This window comes from Phoxinus phoxinus, assembly GCF_949152265.1.
Source record: "Phoxinus phoxinus genome assembly, chromosome: 24".
Taxonomy (NCBI): Eukaryota; Metazoa; Chordata; class Actinopteri; order Cypriniformes; family Leuciscidae; genus Phoxinus; species Phoxinus phoxinus.
In genome coordinates this window covers 12975854-13002223 of record NC_136899.1, presented here as the reverse complement: position 1 = coordinate 13002223, position 26370 = coordinate 12975854, and the positions used below count along the sequence as shown (strand labels likewise).

Below are 26370 nucleotides of genomic sequence, written 5' to 3'. Positions count from 1 at the left end.
CCCTTTTTTTCAATTTAAATATCCTGAACAAATATTGCAATTTTAAAAGCATAATTAAGGTGATCTAGAATCATGTAATAAGAGGTTTTTGAATGAGCAGCAGTTTTGTCTTAACGGTGGCAGCTTTAATAGGTGTATTAATAATCTCAGTGCTGGTGTTAGGGGGGAAATTGACTCAGCCAGCTTCATAATTTAACTAAATCTAATGAGTAATTTAAAATAAATATTTAAGTATAAGTATATTATAATATAAGTAGGTATTGGAATGAATATGTTGTCATTATTTTTATTTCTAATATGTATTTTTGTATGTTACTATATATGTTTGCTTGGTTCTTGGTCTGTAAATAGTTCTTCTTTATAGAAGTATTTTGGCCTGTAACTAATATTAGAACAAATTTATTTGATGTTCTAGCGTGTTCTTTATAAGAAAATTATAAAAACGTAAAACCACCGGATTAATTGCCGTACATGCAGTAACGTTAAACTGTATAAATGTGCCAAGTTACCCAAAAAATATTTCTAACCAAAACAGTTTGCGTAATAATAACCCATAATGGTCATCTAAACCATTTTATAAGCATAAATCCATAACTGGCTAATATCCCGAGCTCGCCATTCCGCATCCATACGCATTTCACGCCGCCACAAATTAAACCCCATCAAAATACTCATTCACAACCGACTTCCAAAGCGCTAAACAAAAACAAAATTATTCGTTTGGGTTTTAGTCAAAACCGCCTAGTTTAAATTCGCCGAAGCACAGAAAAAATACAGCATATGGGCCTGCCAAAAGAGCCGGACTGCGGCCACTTGTCTGAGACTCCTTCCGCATTTTCCTGCGGCTCCGAGGCAGTGACGTGCGGCTCTGAAGGCGGCGTAAGCGCCGGAGGAGCTGGAGGCTGCAGCGCCGCGGAGCGCATCAGACTCGGCCCCTCCCCTCCGCGCTCTGCGGCGGCCCGCCCTGCTCACACAAGAGCCCCGTCTGCGTTCAGCCCGAGTCTGGGGGTGGGAGAAGGAAACCCGTACGGCCTTGGAAACAAACAAAAAAATATAACAGGTAGGCCGCCATGTTTAACAGAATCTGAACGTTTATATTTGTTAAATATGCATCTGATGGGATATTTTGGAGTGAATTGTGTATTTATCTGTTTGAGAGATTAACGCCGTTGTAATGGCGCGTAGGCCTTTGTTAGCACCGAGCCGCGGCCTTCAGAGGCCTAAAGTAGGCCGCGGAGACGACACTCTCAAGACCTGCAAGGCTGATTCATATGCTATTACACATTGATTTCATTTGCAGATGGATTACGCAAACTGTAATTGTGTTGTAGATCATTTTGAGTGTCACTGTGCTGCCATTTAAGTATATATTTACAAGGTTTAATTAATTATTTTAATGTATTCAAAATGGCGATGTCGCTAAAAAGGGGGCGTGGCAGGTGGGTTCTAACAGTGGGCGGGGCTCTGTTTGCTCAAGGCTCCGGCAGGGAACGCCCCTTCTTACTGTCACATTGTAAACAGTACAGATGGGAATACATAGGTTTCTTGTATACAAACAAAACCGGATGCGCGCGCATCCAAGAGGCAAGACCGCTATATTTTATGCCGAGTTCTGTAAAAGAACATTGTAATTAACGTAGATTTCGCATTGTTTGTAAATTCTTGTTGACTCAATAATAAACTGGAATTTCAGAGTTGGATTTGTTTGCTTGTTTCATTTGCATATTAATATAACATTATGTAAAACGTTAGTTAGTTGACTATATGAAATTGTCCAACTAAGTTTGCTAATCATAAAAACCTGACATACCCTATGCATTTAGGTTAGTTTACAGCACAACAGCTCCGCGTCATCTCTGCTTCTGCTAGATATAGCCGTAAAGACTGTTGCTTTCTGCCTCTTAGATGCGCGCGCATCTACGTGATGACGTTGCACAGAAACCCGTGTATAGAAGGGTCAACACTAAATTACAGTATCAGATTATGGGATTCATGGGATTATTTGGCTTACAGTTGCTGTACTTAAAGTATCATAAGGCAATTCCTATTGTGCAGTAAAATAAATATGCTTGTGTTTAAAATAGATCTACATAAATGTAGACTTTCAGAAATATGCACTGGTCAAGATCAGGTGATTAAAATGAATTAATAATTTGATAATTTACATGATAGCAAGCTAATTTTTTTAACAGTTTTTATTTGAATATGATTTAATTGATTCCATCTTTATAAAAATGTATTTATTTTAAGACATGTGATAATTATATTTTAATGTTCTCTTACGAGAGATACTCTCGTACTGCGTTGTCGTAACAACGCATCGGGGAAAATCCTTTTCCACGAGAATACTGAAGCAAAAAATTATCCTTAATTTTGTATCAATGTAAAATGCATTGCCACAGCATACAGACCTAGGCGAGACAGCTCGCGCGCCTATAATCTAAATTTTAAATAAACCACTAATAGCAAAAATCTGTCATTTAAAATTTATAATGTACAGTATATTTCATTTTTGAGATATGCTAAAAATTACATGTAACAGTGTTATTAAATTTTATTCTAAATGATTAAATTATTTCCATCTTAAAAATTGTAGGCTATTTATTATTTTATACAATATATCAAGACTGATATGATGTGAATGGGATCAAATGTATTGCACAGCAGGAAGGACGATAATTGCTTTAGTGATGGGAACTACAAAAAATATCCATATTTGACCTGCTATTTTATTACTTTCTTTTGTGATGTTATGGTTATCTTTACGATATCCTAGTGTATTATGTAATGAATCCTATTGCAAGATAATTCTGATATATTATATAATTTAATGCTGATTGTATGCTGTGAAAATCAGACTTTTTAGTCTTAAGTTCTTATGTTCTGATGGTTTTCTTTTTTGTGTGTGTTTGGTCCCTGTAGGTCTTATATTATGCAGATAACCAGTGGAGACAATGGATGAAGATGTAACGGCTCTCTCTCTCCATTCCCATGAGCCCAAGATCATATTCCATGGGACAGGTAAAACAAACAATGACTATGATAAAGTCTCTCAGATTGTTGTTTAATGAGTATTAAGATATTTATGTGTGTTCCTCTCCAAGAAGACTGTGATGGAGAAGACGAGGTGGTGGTAGAACTGCAGGAGTCGGTTCTCGTGTCTGACGTGGAGGGCGAGAAGATTGCGGTGCACGGCCTCGCACACGAGGAGCTGGTCATCCAGGAAGCCATCGAGGATGTGGTGGCAGAGTATGTGCCGTGCTCGGATGAAGACGAAGAGCTGGGCACTATTGCGGTGGAGACCTGTGTGATGTCACCTGATGATGTGGCTCTGGAGGATGAAGGACTGCGGGTTGATGTGGTGACCGACGCTCAGGTACAGGAGGATCCTGACACCTGTGGAGACTACCTCATGATCTCTTGTGAGTGGCTTCAGCCAGTGAGAATAGAACATTTCTTGAAAAGGATCTGAATATTAATGACTCATTGTTCAGAAAGTTGCTTTTGCTGACAACAGTGAGCAGCCTACAGTTAGGGTTCAGTGATATTTACCATTGTTCTGCAAAATTCCAACGGAAATCCGTGAGATTGGGAATTTTTTTTTTGCAATGGGTTCAAGTTGATCATGCGAATTTGCTGCATTGACCAACAGAAAGCTGCTTGGTTTGAAAGTGAAATATCTATGTGAGCTGGGCTTCAAACATTGCTACACTGTTAATAGACAATGGATCTTTTTTTGTTGAAATTTTGCTAATGTTACTGCACCTTTAGACTCTGTTACGTGTTATGTCGTCGTCTTATTATTTAGGATGCAAAATATATTGGTACCAATACCATATCAGTCATCGGCCATTATTTATTATTTAAATGTATTTATTATTTAAAGTTATTGGTTGATATTGGATGTTTAATTGTTCATGGTTATTTGCTCTATTTGTACATTTAGTTTACATTTGCCACCATCTAACTCTCACTGAAAGTTCATCTTTAAAAGTAATAATAATTGAATAACACTGTCTTTAGGACACATAGTCTTTAGGAATGAATCTCCATTTTTCATACTGAATATTATAATATTGTGATGCCTAAATTTACTAGTATCATTTAAAATGATTTAGATAAAGTTGTATGGAATGTCAATATTTAACAATTGTTGTCATAACAATTAAAACATACTGTACTTCATAACATGAAAATAATTATTAGCATTGGTGCATATCTTATTATTATTATTTAAATTAATGATTTATTAAACACCAGTGTATTTAATCGTCCTGCTGTTGCTGGGTTTTAAAGCTTCCACTTTGTGTCAAACAAGTTGTAAATGTAACGCACAGTTTATTACGCTATTCTTTTCACCATTTGACAATACATGCAGAATGCAAAAATATTGCTTGTTTGTCACCATTTGCGTGTCTTGGTTTTATTTCAGTGGATGAGGCTGGGAAGGTGGTTTCTGATGGGGATGCTAAAGTCACCATTGAGGGCACTTTAGAAGACGCAGAGGATGTGGACAAGGATGATGAGGGTCAAGAGGTCATCAAAGTGTACATTATCAAGGCTCACTCAGGGGAGGAGGACTTGGGTAAGTCAGTCTCCTGCATGGCATTATACTTCATTACAAACATTTGGTGTTTACAGACACATTTATGGATTGTTTACAGGAGGCACCGTTGACATAGAAGACGCGGAGCTCGATGTAGATGAAACCGTGGAGCTGGTGGATCACTCTGGAATGCCTATAAGACAGAAGATGGTGTACATGTCAATGGATGAAGCCAATCAAAGCCAGGATGACATCAGTGAGTCCTGTTACTGTCAGTTTGTTATGAAGGCATTTCCTCCAAGTGCCTCTGCTGATGCTGTGTGTTCTTGATGTCTGAAGATGTGGCTAAAATCACAGATGAGGTCTACATGGAGGTGGTGGTGGGTGGTGAGGACCCTGGAAATGCTCAACGGACACTTGACAACGCATCACTCAGCAAAGACTTCATGCCTGTGGCCTGGGCAGCTGCTTACAGTAAGTCAAACACATGCACATCTTATTCAAAAGTTGCATTGTGCGATGTTTTCCACAAACAAAATTTATGGCTATCAATTTACTACATTAATGCTGTACATTTAGTAATAAAGAAAAATATGCATTTATGTTCCCTAACGCATTTGTGCATTTCCTAATAAGGACGTTTTCTTACTAGAAGATGGACATATGCAGTAGATTAAGATAAAGTTTACATTACAAATGTGTTGGGGATGTATGTGTTTTGGTTCTAACCTTAGAAATGATGTAATGTGTGTCAGGTGGGGAGGAGAGCGAAAGCTGTGAGAACAGGAATGGAGCCGCCAGCGCTCTGCTGCACGTCGATGACTCTGACGTGATCGAAAGACTCAGTCGTCAACGAAGCAGGAACAAGAGCAAAAGACGTTCTGAACTCCGTCACATCCAGACAGGTACATCTCTACTGCTTTTTTTCATATTTTATTGAATTTAATTATATAATTTGATTCATTACAATTGTTAGGTACATTTCCACTCAAAAGTTTGAGGTCGTTAAGATATTTTTTTATGTTATTATGAAAGAAGTCTCACCACTTTGGAATTTATTGGATCAGTAAATAGAGTACTATTGTGAAATATTATTCAAATTTAAAATAACTGTTTTTTAACTGAATGTATTTAAAATATATACTTGATTTTCCCCCTGTGATAGCAAAGATTAATTTTCAGCATCATTACTTCAGAAAGCAGTTGTGCTGCTTTATGTGTTTGTGGAAAACATGATACATTTTTTCAGGATTCTTAAAAAAAATGTAAGGTCATTTGAAGGTCATTTCTTTAAAAAAAAAAAATACTTACCGCAAACATGTGCTCTTCCACACACACACATATACACACACACACACACACATTTATATATATATATATATAGTTCAAAATATATATTTATTTAATCTAGGACACATTTAATTAATCAAAGTAAATGGAGATTTGGAGATAAGTGAGAGTAAATATATTTATAATGTTCCAAACATTTCTATTTCAAATAAATGCTGTTCTTTCTTACTTTCTATTCATCAAAGAATCCTAATAAATTAAATCAAATAAGTGCAGCCTTGGTGAGTAAAGGAGACTTGTTTCAAAAGCATTAAAAAATCTTAACAACCCCAAACTTTTGAACAGTAGAGAATATTATGTTAATTTTGGTTTCCTTTCTCAACTTCAGCAATCATCATTGGACCTTACGGCCAGCCTCTTACGGTCTACCCTTGTATGCTGTGTGGGAAGAAGTTCAAGTCGCGTGGTTTCCTCAAGCGCCACGCCAAGAATCACCATCAGGATGTCGTAAACCGAAAGAAATACCAGTGCACGGACTGCGATTTCACCACTAACAAAAAAGTCAATCTCCACAACCACATGGAGATCCACACCCTCAGCAGTAAAGCCCCATTTGAGTGTGAAGTGTGCGGAAAGGAGTTCCACCAGCAGGCGACGCTGTTCTCCCACCGTCTGCAGCACCACCACCGAGAATCCAAGCTTCAGATCTCACCACCCACCAACAAAATGCACATGTGCAAGTTCTGTGAATATGAGACTGCAGAACAAGGACTTCTCAACCGACATCTGCTCGCCGTCCACAGCAAGAATTTCCCTCATATTTGCGTAGAATGTGGGAAGGGCTTCCGGCATCCTTCGGAGCTGAAGAAACACATGAGGACCCACACCGGCGAGAAGCCCTACTCCTGTCTTTACTGCGACTACAAATCGGCCGACTCGTCTAACTTAAAGACGCACGTGAAGACCAAGCACAGCAAAGAGATGCCCTACAAGTGTGACCGCTGTTTCCAGACGTTCGCCGAACCCGACGAGCTGTTACAACACGGACTGACGCACGAGGAAGCCAAAACGCACCATTGCACCCACTGTGACCATAAAAGCTCCAATTCCAGTGACCTGAAGCGCCACATCATTTCAGTTCACACCAAAGACTATCCACATAAATGTGAGGTCTGTGGAAAAGGCTTCCACCGGCCGTCCGAGCTCAAGAAGCACTCGGCCGCCCATAAGGCGAAGAAGTTACACCAGTGTAGGCATTGCAATTTCAAAATCGCAGATCCGTTTGTTCTCAGCCGGCATATTTTGTCAGTGCACACCAAGGAGCAGCAGGCTTTTCCTGACAAAAAAGGTCTTAAGAAGACATTTGGACTCGGTGCTCATGGGGGTAAGAAAATTTTGGGCGGCGCCGGTTTGTCCAAGGGCCATCGGGAGCGGCGGGTATACCAGTGCCAGTATTGCGACTACAGCACAGGTGATGCGTCCGGCTTCAAAAGGCACGTGATCTCCATCCACACCAAAGACTATCCTCACCGCTGTGACTTCTGCTCGAAAGGCTTCCGCAGACCGTCGGAGAAGAATCAGCACATCACGCGGCATCATAAAGACCTAATGCCTACCATGTGACCTTTGCAACACCAATCAGAAAGCCATCAGGAAAAGGTCCGTTCTGATGTAGCTGTGGTCTTCAGGGCCAAAAGCTGACCGTTGGAAAGCCAGCTAGAGGCTATATCAGATCAATCAAAAATCCACCTACTAATGTGTCCGGTCACGAGCTACACTGCTGTAATGTTTTGAAGACGCATTACTCCAAAGTTTAATCAATCTTTGTCGAGAGTCTAAATCAGACAAACTAACCGTTGTTCTGCTAACCAGCTTTAGATTAAATGCAAAAATAGATAAACTTTCATATTAAATCATCAAGGGTGGACGTTAAAAGTTTTATGTTGGTGCGTCTGGTTGTAAATTTGAATTATGACTCCTGTATCGCATGTTACACAAACCATGTTTGAATAGCATTGATGATTGTGGCGTGTATATGCACATGCGTTTACAAGTACGGAAGTGCTAATGCTTTATTGACTGGTTTCTTAGCTTCAGATAAGCAGATTGTCTAATTAAAATGAATTGGAAATACTCATATTATGCCCTGGCTGCTAAAACATTTTAATTTGAGAGATAATAGGCTGTTCAGCCCAGATAGGCTTTGGGGATACACCAAAATGCATCGTCAACATTGGTGCATTAATTTATAAATTCCAGCTGATATTTAATAAAGAAAATGACTGGAGTGTAATGTAGAACAGGTTTTCTTGCTAATATTTACAAGGAAAAATTATATCGCAAATAGTTCTCAGCTCAAAAAGAGATCTTGAGATTTGATCAGAGTGTGCAGTCATCAAATCAGGCCGAAATGCTGATAATCTAAATTTGTTTTAATTTAGACGCTAGTATGTTTGTGTATTTCTTGAATGTTGCCGTTTGGCTTCTGGTCTGTTTGTTGTAAAACTCACCCTCAAATTATTATTATTATTATTAAGATGTTTAGGATAAATTTTATTTTTTACACAGATACTGAAAATGTATAATTTGGAATAAAGAGATTCTAAAAGATGTTATGTGTATAAGAAATATTTGTAAATACAGAAGTAATAAACAGTATTTTGTGTCCAAAATGTTTATTTGTTTGTTTCATTGTAAAATTAAGAATTTGAATGAATCACACCAACATTTGTAATTTGTAAACCAATTTAATCCAACAGCAGTAAACAAAACCACCAACAACAAAGAAAGCACTGTTCATAAAAAATGTTTTTTTGCAGGTGTGGCATTAGTGACAAGACCCACGTCAACAAATTTGCACGACAATAAAGAAACATGAGTTTCAACTGAAAAGTAAAATGCATCATTTGGATAAGGTAATGCTTTTCCCATTCTGTCCCCCTGCTTGAGATGTCCTTTGAAAAAGCTCTGGAGTTGCAAAATAGATTTGTCATCATGTGAGAACAACTGTGTTTAAGGCACAAAGTGAAAAAGACCAAAACCGAGCAGACTAAGGCCAGCAAATTCAGATCTGTTTTCAGATGAAATGATCAGTCCAGCTGAAGTTGTCTTTGTCCTTATTTGGTTGATGAGATCCTCAGGCAACTGCGCATTCTCCTGTAAAAGCAGTTCACAGTAAAATGTTAGTTTAAAGGTTCAAGTATAATTTTATTTATATATATTATAACTTAAAGGGACTTGATAATCGATTAAAATCTTAAAGCTGTACCGTTTGGTGGCAGTATGGCAATGTGTTCCTCAAGGATGCCGGTGTCCAAAGAGAACTGCCTGAATTTCTCCTTTAAGTCATCAGTAAATTCTGCGGTACGACCTGTGATTATGACACATTCAGAGTTCGTTTACCATATATTAGTGAAACACATTTTATCTATATTGTGTGTACAAAGCGAGCTCTTACTGTAAAGTTTGTTGAGAACCTCAGACACATCTCCCTTGGTCTTGATGGTGTGTACGAGCGCGTACTCGTCAAATTTGGCGTCAACCACGCGCATGTCATTGTCATTTCCCCAACCTGATCAAATCGAACACATTTTAGTCCAAAGGAACAAAGTACGATGAGAAAAAAACAATGACCATTCGATAAAAGCAAACGCAGGAAGACTTACGGTGGCTGTGGAAGACAAAACGTCCTGGAGTCTCGGTTTTCTTGGCGAGGTGCGACATCTTCCAGCAGGAACCGTCACTCCTAAGAAACAAATGAAGCCATTACAGATATTCTTTTGTAACCATGATGCGAACATTATCAAAACTGCAATAAAGCTAACTTGAGCTTACTGCAGGCTCGAGTAAGTGAGGTCAAGGTCTCCTTCCTCGGTAGGCGCCAGCACGGCAGTTCCCATTTTCATGCCAGCCTTGTGACGGACAAACCATTCTGCATTTGTAGCAAAACCAACGAGATACCACTTTCCTCCCATCTGTAGAATACAAAGAGTTGAATCCAACTTAACCTGAGAACTTCCTCAAATCTTATTAATAACTCTGAGATAATTTACCTTTTCCAGGTCGAAGTCAGTCATGGGCATGACTTCAGCGGAGGCGAACACTGCACAGAGCAGAACGCACAGCATCTTCAACGCGACAGTCATGGCTGTAGAAGTGTGTTTCTCTCTCTGAATGCAGTTCAGAAGGAAAAGTTGGCTGTGAAGAGGAGACGAATGGCAGCCCCTGTTTTATCCTCAGTGAGCCCCTCAAACCCTCCTTTCTTCAGTCCCTCCCAGTCCCACCTCCAAAGGAGGAATGATAATTACAGTCGTTACACAACGTGCAACATCCACGTGTGGATTTTTCCAGATAGCCTATATGTGGGTGTTTGTGAGGACTTTTAATGCTTTTTGCCCCCCTCGGGATGCCCCGTTTGACCTTCAGAATCATGCAAAACATTTTTAATGTTTTTGAAAGAAGTATCTCACATGCAAGCATGTAGCCTGATGTAATCAAAATAAAAAATGATGGAAAAACAACAAGGTTATTATTTCAAAAAAATGTAATTTATTCATGCACTGTAAAAAAAAAAGATCAATAAGTTATGACAACATGTTTTTACATTGCTTTTAACTTATCAAAACGATTTTAACTTTTTTTTTACAAGTTATTCAAGATTCAACAAATCTTTTTAAAATCAGTTTAATGTAATTTAAGTTGCAATGACTTAAATATCCAAGTTGATCGAACTTAAAAAGGCAGCAACCTTTTTTGAGCGGTAGTAGATTGAAATGGTTGAATTAAGACTAAATAAAAGTGTTTGTTATATAAAATGCAAAGCAAAATGCATTGTATCCAAATCAGCATTTGCTCTTTGATTTTCATGTCAAGTATTATATGACAGGTGCTGCAGAAGCAACTAATTTTGAGTTTAAACAAATTCATTTCTTTTCCATAAGAAAATGATTTCCTCGGGATACTTTTTGGAATGTTGGACGTGCAACATGTTTACCCCTTGTGTTGTGTAACTCCGAAAAGCGTGGGCAGGCAGAGTCTTGTTTTGAGAGTTACATCACAAACCACACTAACAAGATTCCTTTGTCTTGTTTTATAAGAACTTTTTAGTTTCATCAAGAATGGCTTAGGAAAATCACCACTTTCAATGCTTATTACAAGGATGTAACCTAATATTATGGATAAGGATGATGCACCTTGTTGGTCGTGCTTATTATAGTGCTTATGTTGAATGCTATTGTTCATGAGCAGACTATAAAATATAATTTTTCAAACACACACAGCCTTGAAATTACATAATAACTTTATTGTTGTAATTCGCACAGTGCTCACACTCAACGATACTGGCCAGTCAGTCTTAGGTCATATCTGGTGGAGAAGAAATTAGAGTTGTTAGGCAAAAATAGAGATTATACAAAATTATGCAGTTTTTGTTGTTGTTACAAAACCGAATTGAGGTTATGCAAGTTTGGCAAGACATGCCTTTAAAACAGAAAACGTGATTTTAGCAAGAAGGAGATGCACAAATGCCTGGATTGGCTCTTTTTGTAGGATGTAAATTTTCCTTCAGCCAATCAGTAAATGTTGCCTAACAACGGCACCAAAGAGTAGGCTATAGATTCGAATACGAATCGATTCGTTTGAATCAGTTCGCAGAACTTTTTGCGCAGGGTTTTACGTGTTGTTGTAGCCTTATATAGCCTACGTAGTGAAATATTCAATTAAACAGTTTATTACTCTGTATTCAAATAGTTTGTATATTGTGTCAATGATGTCAATTATTGTCGATTATTTATATAGGCTACACTTTGCGAGTCGGTACGTTTGAATCATAAAAAAAGAACCGTTACAAAATAACGTTTCGTTCGCGTCTCGCGAATATCACATCAGAAAGCAGTTCTATTTAGGCTATGTAACAATTATTTGGTTACTTCACAATATATGCCAACATATCGTTCTGTAAATGTAGCCTACATTATGAAATATAATCTATTAAAAACAAACAAATTTAGATCTTACCCAGGACCTTTTCTGTGGACTCGCAGAACCCTGGAAAAGAGTCTAGAGTCAAAAAGAGTATTTGGCTATTAACTGTTTTATAGGCTTATTTGTCCATTGTCTCACCGTAGTCGGGGTACTGGAAAATGACGTCCAATCCCAAATTGAATGTCTTTGCACGATCCTCAAATTTATCCACGATATTATCAGGAACTTCACTTGACCGTCCTTTTAAAATAAACGAATATTTTATTGAAACAATACACTTTTCCACATTAGCTAAGGCTACTCCACAGTATGTTTTACTGACCATTTGTAAAACACACGTGGGCTTTTTATAGGCTAGATAACCCTAATGGAAATACTACATACAGACGCCATCATGACAAAAGGATGGGGAGTGAGAAGTTTAAAATAGACACTACACCTACCATATAGTTTCATGGTCATTTTCCCTGCTCTCTTCAAAACCAACATAGCATATGAGCTATAGTCCGTCTCAACCACAATTATGTCCATATTCTCAGTAGGTCTTTTACCTGAATAAGAGGATGGTAAAAAGACAGTAGAGAAAGATTTTGACACTTAACATTTGAATGACAAATTAGATTAAAAAAAATCAAACCAAGTGGCATTTCTTTTTTAGGGTTTAAATTATAAACAATAAATAGGCTACTGTTTGAAATGAAGACAGCTATTTGACAGTATTTTAACTGAGTGAACTGAACTGTGTGAGCCTGATGAACCTGAACCTGGGGGGTTCATTGCTGATTGTCTGAGCTTTTTCCCAAACATTTTCCTTTGACCGATAGTCAGATGTAAGCAGTACAGTTCAATGAAAATTTCACAACTAAGAAAAAACATCAGTTAGATAGTGGTAATATCGACAGGCTTTGAACTCTGGTCAATGGAGTTCAGTCTGCATATACCTTTGAGAAAGAGCTGGCCAGGGGTCTTTGTTTTCATGTAGTCCTGCTTGATTTCCCAGCACTGAAAATTGCTAACAAAGGGGGGAAAGCACAATGGATGAATATATATAAAAATTATCGTTTAAAAAATGATATAATTAATGTAATTTATTATAAACAATGTATATATATAATTTATTATTATGTATTTATATTTGTGTTTTGTAGGCTATATGTTTAATTTATATTATTGAATATTTTAGACATGTCTTAGCAATTTAAATGAGAGACACTAATTATTTTGAGAAAGCAAGTTGTTTCTTGAGTATCCAATGCTTTTGCTTAATTACATCAGCTGTATTTATACGAGTAAGGCGGGTGCCTATAGCTGCCTATAAGACCCAGAGAGGGCTATTCTCTGAGAAAACAAAGGACTTTTCTGGATATGAACATTTGAACTCTCTCTTGCAAAATTAGCATCTTCATCCGAGGCGCAATCACACTGAGTAGATCACACCGTCTGATCTGCATTTCTTTCATTCTCACTTCTCCCGTCTCTTCATGCTGAGATCTACTGAAATCTCATCCCCACAGAAGTAAACAAAATGGTAATAAAGGTTTTAGGAGTTTAGAGATAGCCTGTGGAGGGTGTGCCCTGCAGGGTCTCTGATGCAAATGACCTTCTGTCCCCAATGAGGTGTAAACTATCATTTACCTGACTAATAATAAATAATTATATCTGATTTTATTCTAATCATCTCTGAAATCATTGACTCTAGTAGATTGTTGAATCCATGTTTTGTTTCCACAAATCTGCGTTCATTAAATACACAGAGCTGGGGTTAGATGGGGAACATCAGGTGAGATATAGATTTCTGACTAACTGCTTGACTTTAAGTTGTTATACAGTTGCATTCACTATAGGGGACTAGACAAAAATACTATTGAAATAGCAAGCATGGAGCAGCATTACTTAATACTAGCCATAACCTCTGATTATTGTTGTTATAAATTATTATAGGCCCATAGGTGACTGTAGGGGACTAAACGGATTCTATAAAGGGATAGTTCACCCAAAAATTAAATTTATGTCATTAATTACTGTCATTGTCATCAACCTGTAAGACCTTCGTTCATCTTCGGAACACAAATTAAGATATTTTTAATGCAATCCGAGAGCTTTCTGACCATCCCATAGCAAAGCAAAAAGTATTCTCGTCACTTCATGACATTAAGGTTGAACCACTGTCACATGGACTATTTAAACAATGTTTTTGCTACCTTTCTGGGCCTTGAAAGTGGTAATTGCGTTGCTGTCTATGGGGATCAGAAAGCTTTCGGATTTCATTAAAAAAATATCTTAATTTGTGTTCCGAAGATGAACAAAAATCTTACGGGTTTGGAACGACATGAGAAATTTTAGACAGAGATTTCATTTTTGGGTGAACTAACCCTTTAAATAATGGCAAGCAGCATTGGCAGCCTATTAAATAGGTCTATAGTCATACTGGCGAGTTTGTGTTTGATTTTGAGATTTTGTGATTTTTTTTTTTTGAGAAACAAAAAAACTTGATCTTGTTAAGTCTAATAACCAAGTGTAATTAAGGGCCAGTACTGAGAGTAATCAAACTATATTATAAAGTGAACTAAGATCAGCTGGGAGTCCTTGAATTCAGTGAGTAAATTGCTCCCCCTTGTGACTAAAAGAGTACTTACAGTTTCCTCACAGTGCTGACAGACACCTTGTCACCAGTGATAGTCCAAGTGACAGTCGTGCTCTCCACTTTGAAGCCGCTCTCCAGAAGATTCCTACACCGTGATGCTACACTAAGCAGGTACCACTTCCCACTCATCTAGAGAGAGTGATTTTTTTTCAAACAGATAGTGTAAATATAATTCAGTAATAAACTGTGTGCATACTGCATTTATGAAAAAAATATCTGCAGTCTGTTGAAACAACACTGGGCATGTTTAATGGCCTATCAATGTGAATAATGTTCAAATGATGCACTCTTTTTATTTAGTTTGCCAAAACGAATTAACTTAAATGCTATGATGACATAAAGGATGATGAAATATACCTGATCAATGTTGATGTTTTGACCTGGAGCTAGTCTTTCAATAGCTTTTTCTGCCTCGGTTTTCTTTGGCTTTGGTGGTGTTGGTTTAAAACGTGCTCTTCGTGCCTCGACAGGCTCCCAGAAACTGAGCCACACGAGCACAAAGAACAGATGGAGCCAGAAGCGAATCATGAAATCAGCTGTTTTTTTAGCTATTGCTTTACTAAAACCCTTTATACCAGTCCTCTCCTACAGCTCTGTTAGAAGTTTGCTAATAAGAGTCAGTCAACTGTCCAGTGTTGCCACACAGATTAGGATGATGACCCTCTCCTCAGGTTTATCATTAACCCCTCGACAAACCCACACAAATACACACACTGTCGATTTCTCACAATGTTCATTTTAATACAACCAAACATGTCATTTACAAACGTTTTGACACACTGAAAAAAAAAAAAAAAGTTGCTGCCTTAAATTTGTAAGTAGGCTACAATCAACTTGGATGTTTAAGTCATTTACATTAAACTGAATTAAAAAATAGATGAATCTTCTATAACTCATAAATACGTTTTTTTGAATGAGTTAAAGCAGTCTAAAACACATCTCGTCAACTTATTAATCATATAATGTTTTACAGTGTGCACTCTTAAAAGTAAAGTTTCTTTATTTGCATCAATGAAACCTTTTACATCAATGGAAGCTTTATTTTTAAGAGTGTAAAGCATGTGCATTTTCAGATTTTAATGTACAGTGCACTATATGCAAAAATACAAGATATGGGATGTTTAATCAACCACCTTTCCTTACACACAACCTTCAAGCCTCTTTCTTTTTTTCAAAATAAACATTGTAAACTGTAACTCATAGCATACTACAATGAAGATTTGTTATTCAAATGCTATTTGTTTTCTTTATTTTCCATGTATAACTGTAAAATCCTTTCCAGGGATATAACTGCTGGATGTCTCTGCATTATTTTTCCCTGGGCTTAAAGTTTAGAGCTACGCTGTTGATGCAGAATCTCTGGCCAGTCGGATCTGGACCATCATCAAAGACATGTCCAAGATGGCCATCACACTATAAAACAAAATTGCATGTTATAATGGTATCTGGGAACCTGAAATGAAGAGTGGAATTTAATACTCGTTACATTGTATGTTACCATTGCCAATAAAATAACCCAACTGGCTGACATCATTTTGTCCTGCACTCACATGTTTGCAGATGACCTCTGTTCCTGTGCTACCAAGCGAGTTGTCAGGGCGACGGACAATGTTGGCATGACTCTCGTCTTTTTCCCATGTCCCGTGAGCCTCAGAGAAGGACGGCCACCCAGTTCCTCCATCATATTTTGCTTCTGAGCTATTGGAGCCATATTCATTAATATACATATTATATTTTATATTCATTTTTGATTAATTATATTTTTGTATCATAATTGTAAATACTGTCAATAAAGTATCAGAGTGTCTTAAAGTAGAATTACACAATTGTAATTGTATTTTGCTTTTTTATTTTTATTCTTACCTAAAAAGAGGGGAGTCACAGCAAACACAGTGGTACATACCCACCTCATTGTGATTCAGGTAGATGCCACTGAATGGCTAGAAAATAAAAGTGGTGTACATTCATAAAGAAATATGGAAAGAACGTATTCATGCGATTTTCTGCATACACATGCATCTTGCTTAATGTTCTGTAAACATCTTGCTTTGTTAACTTACCACCTCTGTGCCTTTTTCTCTCGTAACAACATACTGTTCTGGGGTCAGCTTCCTCTGCCAATCTGTGGACTGGTCATAACGTGTCAATGACTGCAAACCTGTGTAAACAGTCATAAATGCAGTACATTTTTGTTCCCATTACATATGTACACTGGATTACATATGAAACCAAACCTAGAAATCTAGACGCACCCTAGCGGCAGCAGATTTTATTTTACAGCCAGTGTGCATCTTGATCAACATCTTGATATGGGTCTGGGTTGTCAGGCTATATGAAACCCACAATTTGTAAAGATTTGTATAAAAAAATCAAAGCAGTTTATTAAGAAGTAATACATGTGTTTATTTCTTTTTACATTTCCCCTATAATTAAAGTGTTTTAAAGAACATGTAATCTTGGGAATATTGTTTTAATTAGTAACCATTTTTCAGGTTTACAGGTTTCGCAATCCATCATGTTGGTCTTCTGTAGTATCCCTTTAACAAAAGTCTGGTCTTTAAAGGAAGTGACATTTCTGGTGAAAAAACAACACCATTAACAACAATTTTGTTATTGTTGAATTTGAATTAATTACATTGTTATTTTTTTTATTTTTTTTTTTATTTTTTTTTATTTTGTTTTATTTTTGTTTGTTTATTCACAAGCAAAAATTCTCTAAATCACTTTTCTACTTTTCTGCATTTCTTAATCGAAATGGATACATTTCTGAAGTCTCTAAGGTTGATTAAAAACAAGAAAAGTGACAGATTCTTGAAATATTATGATGATATTTTTAATAATACCACTGATGCATAATGTTTCCTCTGTGTATGTATTTAATTTGATTTATTTATTATTATTTTTTATTTATTTATTTTTATATATGTGAAGCTTTACATATACTTGATACAATTTACTTCATGTAGAAGTTCTATTTGTTCTGTTCTTTATATCTGCTTGTTATTTGATACATATTCAATAAATAAAAAAACAATAAAAAAAACAACAACACTGATTTGATAGTATTGGATTTGTGGTATTAGCTGGTTTGTCTCAAATATCAATTTAAACCAAAATATATATATATAAATAAATATAAATATATATATAGCTAATATTATTTACTTGTAGATTTAAGATCATTATCAGTTAACAGTTAACTGCTATTTTGTATTTTAATTGCATTTCTATTTACAACACAGGTTGATTTAGAGGTAATACAATATGTATTTACTTTATTATTTAAAAATCATGCATCACACAATCTGTTTGTTTTGCAGGCCTTTCTCAAAAGCCAACACTGTATTTGAGTAATCAGGTCACGCATGCATGTTCTGAACTACATGACTAGAATAACTGCACTTTGCACCGACTCACAAGATAACTAAATTCAATTGCACACAAATTAAAGTACACAAAATATAATACAATTACAATTGAAAGAATATCTTGAGGCAATTCATTTTGTTTACATAAAAAGTTCGAAATAAAACCCTACCTACCCGTTGACGTAGAAATCATCCGAATCCCTACAAATATCCTTTTTTGAGGTAAAATTGATTTGCCAGTCGCTCCGCTGGAAACGATAGAGGAGACGCGAACTAGAAAACGTGACATTTTTATCGACATATTATTTAATGGAGTGACTTTCTCCACTAGTTAACAGGGGCTACTCAATAGACTGAAAAGAAGCTGAATTGAGCTCAGTTGTTTATTCCCCCCCTCAGCTCGACCACCGGAAAACGGTCACAACTCACACACTTTATGGGTCACGGTCGACTGACTGAAACTGATCAAACTTTGCACCTTTTGTGACTAGACTAACCGCATCATGAATGTCGAAGTTTTTACAAGTTTGATTTTGGAGTTCCTTGTCTTATCGGAATTTTTTCGCTCTTATCATCACAGCATATTATTGAGACTTTGACCTTCATAAGGGAGAAAAACGTAGACTTCCTCAACCAGTTATATTATCATCAGAGATAATTCAATGGAACGGAGATTTGACCAGAGTACACATTCGTTTTGATAAATCTTTATTAGGATTTAATTCACTTCAACAGATTATAATAATTAAAATATGCCTTAACCACTTTGCCACCAGTTTGAAACCATTGTTTCTCAGGACACCATATTGCTATTAAATGGTCTGATATGCTAGAGCTGCTGGTGAGTTGCTTTTCATGAGGTTTCCAGGTTGGTGCATGAGATCTATAATATAGCTTTCAGGCTGAGAGTATCCATGACGTTTCTTTGGACCAGTGATGAGGATTTCGTTCCAGGCACGATTGTATTCTCCTCTAATGAGACTGCAGCTCAGCCCAATTCGGTCTGCAAGAACCTAAAAGGTATTGCAATTAATCTCTTACACAGAAAAGGGGAGAAATATCAGCTGCAACTAAGTTCATAACCATCAGACATTTATGGGGACACATCCCACCAAATATTCACAAATTAAATGATGGTTATTAAATGTTTACAGTCCTTAAGATGTGTTTGGTTGAACAAAGTCACTGTCCGGTCAGTTTTATACACAGTCAAGCAAAGAGAGGGTCCTGTCAATACCCCAAAGAATCTCTGGAGGATAAATTACCTTGAAAAGCAACGCTCTGTGAAAGTAGGTGCCCTTTTTTATCTTTCCAATGAGAACGACGTTGGAACAGGATTCAAACTTTAGCTCGCTAATGTGCAGTTCCCACAGGAAGTCATGCAGCTTCTCTGGCTCAACCTGGCCGCCCATTGCCTCACACACTAACCTGTGAGAAATGATCACTTGTCACATTTCAGCCATATGGATAATGAATATGGGATGATGACAATTAAAAAAAAACTCACATGGCCAAAGCCGTATACATTTTGACCTCATCCTGAAGTGGCGAGATGGATTCGGCAGCCTCCTTGAGAAGGTTATGAAACGCAGCGTCATACGGCAAGCTCCATGCTTCATCTACCACTGTCTCCTGCTGGGACTTACTCTCATCCTCATCCTTCTTTTTCTCATCCTCTTTGTGACCCTTTCCCTTCATTTTACTTTAGAAAGAGAGATGAGAGCGAGAAACATGATTTACAGGAAACCCATCTATAAGTATACACAACACACACACACCTTGGTGTTTTGCTGCTCCTTGTGCTGCTCATAACAGATGAGGCAGTAGTTTCTGTTGGACTGTCTGGCTTACGATCATCTGGTCCTTTGGTAATAAATCTGATAGAAGAGAAAGAAAGAATGAGCATTTTTAAACCTTAACATCCACTTAGCAAAAACAGCAAACTACTTTTCCTAGTGCTGTGGATCAAATGACCTTTGTGCTAACTTGGCAATCAACTAATTTGAATGGTAGAACCGAATCCACAAACACAAAAACAAACATTTTAAGCGGTCAAGTCGAGTTCTGTTCACAATTTAGAATCGTTAAATGTAATTAACTTAAATTGTAATGCTTGGGCCTCAGTGGCAGAATTCCCATTTCTCCTGTGGGATCTCTAGGCCAGATTCCAAAGCCAATGTGTGCAAAAGAATTTTCCCCGGGGGGAAATTCATCTATCTACATCTATCTGTTGTGCAACAGAGGTATTTAATATTCAAGTGTGCTGCTGTAGAGCTAATGGCGTGGAAGAGGACAGGCTCTGAAAGTCTTTATTCTCTACAAAGAGCTTGTTTTGTCACTAAAGTGAGATTGCAGAAGTAAAAAGAGATCTAAATACTAATGAAAATAGACTAAGCGTGCCCCCAAAATGACTATGAATACACTGAATCAGTGAAGAACACTGCCATTTGTGGAGCTGTTTCACACAATGTTTGACGTTTGAGGAAGCTTTATGTAACAGTATTTTGAAACAGTAGGTTTGGATTTCCTAAGCATAACCCTTGGCCTTAACATACTGATCCAGGGGCTTCCCATTAACCGCAATAATGGCTCGATGTTGGTTGACCACTTGTTTTGATATATCCTCTAAGGTAGGAACCTGATGACCCATTCTTATCTGCAGAAGGAGGAAGAGAGCAAGAGAAAATAGTTATTGATTTGTGCAACCTCTACGATTGAGGGTTTATTGTTCTCTTGAAAAACATTCACATTTGGACCTGTCCAGGGTCGTAGAAGCCATCAGTGGTTATATCGCTGGCTGACAGGTGTCCCGTCAGACTATACTTCAGTGATAGACTGCTGTCCAGAAGCTTCTGTAGTGCCAGCTCACTAAATTTGTTGTTACGGTGTGGTGACAGGTTGATTTCCTGGAGTATCTCTAGAGCTCTGTAAGATTGATGACAACAAAACCAAATGACAGTCAATGAAGTTACCCTTAAACAGCCAAAAACATCTAAAAAAAAAAACAAATTTCTCAAAACCTGTCAGGAACATGTCCTGGTCATAATTCACTCCAGAATCAAAAGAAATGAAGAATGTTTTGGCACCATCAATGTTTTATTAGTAGTAGTATTGCATTGCGATGAAAATTACACAATTTATCTGCCTATTGTTATATAAATATAAACATAATGTAATGCAAAAAAGTGTGGGAAAGATTTTTATTTATTTAAATAGTAAACTATTTTTGTATGATGGTGCTATTTGTTGTTCTTCCATTTATTTATTCAAATGTTCTTAATGTATTTCAATTGATTCAAATACAAAAATTACTGTGATTACAATATAATGAAAATGGCTATTACTGAGAATAATGTGAATTATGTAAACTGTCCAGATGCATTACAGGAATGAGACGTTTGAAGCATTTTTTTTACTGTCATGAAAAATAATCACAAGTGCAAAATCTGTTCCTAAATCAGGCTTCACTTTCTTCAAGAATTCTGATATTTGGGATTTACTGCCATCTACTGCTTTTGCTTTAACAGTTCATTCTAATGTTTTAAACATCTAAAGCCTATTAAAATCCTTTTAAGTTGATGTGTGTGTGTGTGTGTATGTGTGTGTGTGTGTGTGTGTGTGTGTGTGTGTGTGTGTGTGTGTGTGTTCTTTTTAAAGCGAAGGCTGATTACACCCATTTGAGTATAATATACATAGAAATGTTGAACTTGAAACATTTAGTGTATTAAAGCATAAAACATGCTTACCCCGCATTGCACAAGTCTAGGGCTGTTATTTCATCGTTTGCACACACACTAATTGCCCAGCAAGCATTTCTCCGAATTTCAGGATGGATCGATTTAAGCAGTTGAGCTAAAGGTGACAGACCTCCAACATTTCTCAGCTGCATGTAAAGAAAAACAGAAAAACAATCACCAGAAACCGCACATAATGTAGAACAGTATCCATGTACGTCCTTCACACCCCTGACCCAGAAAAAAAAGTTTGTTTTTTCTACACTCAGCTTATAAACCATGGCGATTGTGTGGAACTTTGAAATGTAGTCTTTTGTGCAGTGCACTGCTACCTCTAGCCTGGCCTCTGCATCACAGGCCAGTGAAGCCACAGCCTGCATTGCACTGATGAGTGTGTTGTTGTCAGTGGAGTGTAGCAGCTCCACCAATGCTGGCATAGCTTCATGGGCCAGAATGCTTCTGCGCAGCTCCTCCTGCGATGCCATGTTTGTCAAGACTGATGCCGCATACACAGCTGCTCCCGTGCAGCTGTCTCGCAGCTGTTGCACCAAGAGCTTGTCACCCCCTGCATCATATATAGCACTGAAAAGGGAAAAAGAAAGGGTTGAGCAATCTACTTATTGTACTATACAATCTTGTTGTTGCACTTCAAGATTGTGACTCACTAAGCATTGAGATTGTTGCCGTTGGTCAGGCTGGACAGGGCCTCTGCGGCAGCCGTTCTCAACTCACTTCCTTCACTGTTCAGCAGCTGCACGATGGGCCCGATCGCATCTTCAATGACACAAAAGGACATGATGATAAATTGAACAAAACTAAAGCCGGATTGAATTAAAAAGGGAAGTAAGTCTGGATTCTTGATGTAAATGAGATTACCCAGGCATCTGAAGGTCTCCTTGCTCGAAAGGTTTTTGCTCACTGCTGCCACAGCCTGGCAAACAGCAGTACGTACACTCTCATTCTCCTGCATGAGAAGATCAGTGAGGGCTTTTTCTACATTCCGGTCATGCAGAATTTTTCTGTTCTCACCTTTATGGAGAGAGAAAAAAATAAATTTTTACACAATAAAATTCTAAAAAAAAAAAAAAAAAAAAACTGTTCTGTCTTTTTTGCTTTATACTAGTTTCTACTACTATGCTCTGTTAGACAAAATGTGCAAAACTTAAGCTACACCATGTACCCTTAAGGTACTAATATGTACCTGTAAATACAAATAAGCAGCCTTGAAGAAGTATGTCCTCTTAAGGTATTGATATACAACCTTAAAACTGATATATGTACCCTTAAAGTACTGTTGCGTCCTTTCTTCCTTTGTGCTCAGCAGAATTCATACAAGTTTGGAACAAACGAGTCAATGACACAGAATTTTCATTTTTGGGTGATCTATCCCTTTAAGAGGACATATTACTACTTCAAGGGTACAGTTACATATGCAGGTAGTAGGCAGGTAGTTTCTGCCTCAAGTGGAGGAGTTTAAGTATCTTGGGGTCTTGTTCACGAGTGAGGGAAGGATGGAACGGGAGATTGACAGACGGATCGGTGGAGCTTCTGCAGTAATGCGGTCGATGTACCGGTCTGTCGTGGTGAAGAAACAGCTGAGCCTTAAGGCGAAGCTCTCGATTTACTGGTCAATCTACGTTCCTTCCTAGTCTCACCTATGGTCATGAGCTTTGGGTCCAAACCAAACCCTTTTGGTGACCATTAGCTTGTTTCCAAGCTTGTTTGCAATAAAATTGTATGCAAAAAAGAGAGAAAAAAGAGACTTTTTCTCAAAAGATCTTCTCTTCGAAGATACAATACTTAAGGGTGATTCAATTCATAATTTTCATTTTAGGGCAAAGTACACCTTTAAGGTACTAAAATTCATTTTACATGAGGTACAAAGATGTACTTTTAATGGCACAGCCCTAGTGACAAGCTGTTTAACAATACCTGCACATGTTGTCTGACAGAATATAGAGCACGAACTGTCATTTGTCAAAAAAAGTATAGAGATATGATGATTTTTTTCTTACTGCTCTGTGCCATCCTGGCTATGGCTTTGACTGCATTAGCCTGCGCTTCAGGCAGTGTGGCCGTGCCAACAAATTGCAGTATCTGTTCCAGGCCGCCCATCGTCTGAATAAGCTGCATGGACTCGCTGTCTTCCAGACAGTTACAGATAACCCTGAGAGCCCCCTCATGCAGATCACTAAACTCCTGTAGGGAGGAGAGACACCGCTGCCATTACTGCTCAATCATGTGTTGCTTGATTTTGATTGAATCCCTTGAATTGTCCTGAACTTGCGTACAAGAAGTTTGATTGCTCGTAATGAAGGTGACTAAATAAGCCGTTTTGAAATGGCTAAATGCTCATGAATAATTCAGATGAGAATAATTAGCCTACTTTGGTCGCAAGGAGCTCCAGGATTCTGTCAAAGCCCTGTGCATTTCTAAAGGCCACACGGGTGTCACTGTCAGTGGTGATGTTCTCTATGGTGCGCAGAGAAAGTTGCTGAATAACTGGGAACTCTGAGCGCAGCAGATCCAGAAATGGGGGGAGTCCATTTAGACGCTGCACAGCCGCTCGATTCTGAATGTCCTGAGTGGACACAAAGCAAAAAAGAGCACAAACAATTGATTTTAACAGCGTCCTTCTGGAATTCAAAGGGTTATGCTTTTAAATCTGATGAAATATCTATGACATCATTGAAAATACAAATCGTTTCAAATTCAATTTTCATCTAACGACTGTGTTTCGTTAGTGCTGTAAAATACCACCCTGACAAATGCCTTTTAGTCTGATTCATAACAGACCGTCTGTCTGACTCTGACATCTGTTGTCTTACTTGTACAAGATTAAATATGCACTCCACAGAATTTTTCTTCACATCAGGATCCGGGCTAGACAAGAGCTGGATAAGAGGTTCAAGTCCTTTGTGGTCAAATATCTGGACCTTGTAGGAGAAGTCCACTGACAATGACGTCAAACACAATGTGGCAAACTCGTGGACCACAACATTCTCTGAGGAAAAGAAGATGGCTGGTAAGGTATGTGCAACAGAAATTAAAAGAGAATACAGCTTATATATATATATATATAATGCACATTGAATGTACCTTCAGGTGACAGTTTTCTGATGACTGCAGGTATCACATCCAGTGTCTTCAAACACTTTTTAACTTCATCTGTTTAAATATGCCAACAAAAAATTTAAACGATGTTGCTATGCTGAACATTCTTTGATTTGAGCCTATTTTTGTACTCTACGTACTGTTAGAAGCCATGACGCCCAGAGCCATGACAGCATTCCTGCGCACAGTCTTGTCCTCGTGAGATATGAGACGAGAAAGAGGTTCAATCGCTCCCAAGCACATCAAAGAAGTCTTATTCTCATCACCTAAAAATATATCAGCAAAAACGCACACAGGAATCAATAAAAGAGAGCCACACAAGGGAACGTAGTGAGCACTTACCTCTGCAAAATTGTCAATGACCTTAGACTGTAAGACTAGATGACACTGTTACCTTTTTCTGCGAATTTGTGGATGGCTTCACAAGCTTTTGCCAGCACCTCTTCTTCAGGAGAGCTGAGCATGAGAACCGCGGTCGCTGCTGTTTTGCTCTCGATAGGTAGAGGGTCGAACTGAAACAATACAACTTGACAGTTATTACAAGGTTAGAAATATTTCCCTGGAAAATCACACGAGTGGTGAAAAATGTTCTCACCACATCTTTCGGGAATGGGTCGGCCTCTTTTTTTACTTTTTTCCCCATCTAGATATCAAAAACTCCAAACTACATAAGGAACAATAAATAAACTTACACAGAAAACAATCCAAAAAGATAAATAATTACATAAACATATTAACAGACAATTCCTAAACAAATTCTACAATCCATAAAGAATACCTGCTACGCTGAAAGCTGTGTGCTTGGTTTTCTGTTTAGCTGCTGTTGCTAGGTGACAGGTGTAATTTAACATGTCACCTGTAGGTGGGGCAAGAATCTCTCTGAAACATACTTGGATACTTATTTATTTATTTGTTTAAAATATGTCGGTCATGAACCGTTAGGTGGCTCCGATGTAATAATTTATTAAATTATGATCATTCAAAATAATTACAGTAATAATTAGAAAAAACGTGAAAAAGGTTATAAAACAATGGGTCATCATCAAAATAAGCTTTTCTGGTGACTATCAACAGCAATAGTGCAATTAAATCATGAAATATGCAGTATTCTTTACCATGTGAGAAATCTAGAATGTTTAAAGTCTTATTGTAGAAATAATTTAATCTAATCCGAAAGCACTATTTATTAAATGCAATTACTTATACACTAATTATTTCATACAATATTTAATGTAGCCTAATAAATGAAACTATTTGAACAAGGCGTTTAGTTGATGCGGGTTAAAGCATTTAATCTATATTGTTGAAAAAGCATCAGCATCATCTCGAATTTCCTCCATCTAAAATGGTAAAAACTCGTCGGAAAAACAGCTGTCACTGGAGTAGACCTGGACCTCTGATGATATTCATGTTCAGACTCATGGACAGTGGTAGCCTACACTACACCACCCACTCCGTGACATGCTCGCTGGAATGATGAGCATGTTCAGCAGTGGGTGTTGCAAGAAGGAGCAAATAAAAGTTATATGAATGTGATATACGATACAACACACCCACCCAGTGTGTTTTTGACTTTTGGTAAATTAACCCATTCTTCAAGTATAACTAAATGCACCTGCGCAATACGTCTCTTTAATCTATCTATCTATCTATCTATCTATCTATCTATCTATCTATCTATCTATCTATCTA

General features: G+C 37.5%; 5 protein-coding genes across 7 annotated transcripts; 1 reads left to right on the top strand and 4 right to left on the bottom strand.

Annotated features, from left to right (window-relative positions):
• Positions 1-673: 673 nt before the first annotated feature.
• zfx (zinc finger protein X-linked) lies at positions 674-8505 on the top strand. Of its 2 annotated transcripts, none has more exons than XM_079602086.1 (8): positions 674-1060; positions 2923-3021; positions 3108-3422; positions 4433-4585; positions 4665-4802; positions 4886-5020; positions 5302-5451; positions 6225-8505. In XM_079602086.1, the coding sequence occupies exons 2-8, from the start codon at positions 2955-2957 to the stop codon at positions 7457-7459; spliced, it is 2193 nt and encodes a 730-aa protein (XP_079458212.1). In that variant the 5' UTR covers positions 674-1060; positions 2923-2954; the 3' UTR covers positions 7460-8505. The 2 variants fall into 2 exon arrangements, with proteins under 2 accessions (XP_079458212.1, XP_079458211.1); XM_079602085.1 differs by having other exon boundaries at positions 795-1060; positions 3105-3422.
• Positions 8506-8563: 58 nt separating this feature from the next.
• Positions 8564-10554, bottom strand: LOC306992851 (lipocalin-like). The gene is made up of 6 exons (XM_079602089.1): positions 9889-10554; positions 9671-9810; positions 9502-9581; positions 9294-9407; positions 9105-9206; positions 8564-8992 (listed from the first exon to the last, which is right to left on the bottom strand). Exons 1-6 carry the CDS (start codon positions 9979-9981, stop codon positions 8973-8975), a joined length of 549 nt encoding a protein of 182 aa, XP_079458215.1. The 5' UTR covers positions 9982-10554; the 3' UTR covers positions 8564-8972.
• Positions 10555-11086: 532 nt separating this feature from the next.
• Positions 11087-15108, bottom strand: c8g (complement component 8, gamma polypeptide). The gene is made up of 7 exons (XM_079602088.1): positions 14820-15108; positions 14455-14591; positions 12760-12830; positions 12262-12369; positions 11957-12058; positions 11852-11881; positions 11087-11200 (listed from the first exon to the last, which is right to left on the bottom strand). The coding sequence occupies exons 1-7, from the start codon at positions 14988-14990 to the stop codon at positions 11190-11192; spliced, it is 630 nt and encodes a 209-aa protein (XP_079458214.1). The 5' UTR covers positions 14991-15108; the 3' UTR covers positions 11087-11189.
• Positions 15109-15620: 512 nt separating this feature from the next.
• On the bottom strand, positions 15621-18282 carry msrb2 (methionine sulfoxide reductase B2). The gene is made up of 5 exons (XM_079602090.1): positions 18005-18282; positions 16523-16620; positions 16326-16402; positions 16013-16160; positions 15621-15875 (listed from the first exon to the last, which is right to left on the bottom strand). The coding sequence occupies exons 1-5, from the start codon at positions 18129-18131 to the stop codon at positions 15771-15773; spliced, it is 555 nt and encodes a 184-aa protein (XP_079458216.1). The 5' UTR covers positions 18132-18282; the 3' UTR covers positions 15621-15770.
• Positions 18283-18519: 237 nt separating this feature from the next.
• Positions 18520-26153, bottom strand: armc3 (armadillo repeat containing 3). Of its 2 annotated transcripts, none has more exons than XM_079601671.1 (18): positions 25457-26153; positions 25274-25342; positions 25073-25190; positions 24819-24944; positions 24664-24732; positions 24393-24568; positions 23951-24145; positions 23580-23763; positions 22441-22593; positions 22230-22338; positions 21897-22146; positions 21577-21713; positions 20587-20755; positions 20386-20486; positions 19609-19707; positions 19338-19532; positions 19096-19258; positions 18520-18843 (listed from the first exon to the last, which is right to left on the bottom strand). In XM_079601671.1, the coding sequence occupies exons 2-18, from the start codon at positions 25319-25321 to the stop codon at positions 18643-18645; spliced, it is 2493 nt and encodes an 830-aa protein (XP_079457797.1). In that variant the 5' UTR covers positions 25322-25342; positions 25457-26153; the 3' UTR covers positions 18520-18642. The 2 variants fall into 2 exon arrangements, with proteins under 2 accessions (XP_079457797.1, XP_079457798.1); XM_079601672.1 differs by having other exon boundaries at positions 25274-25365; positions 25457-25496.
• Between the last annotated feature and the right edge of the window lie 217 nt (positions 26154-26370).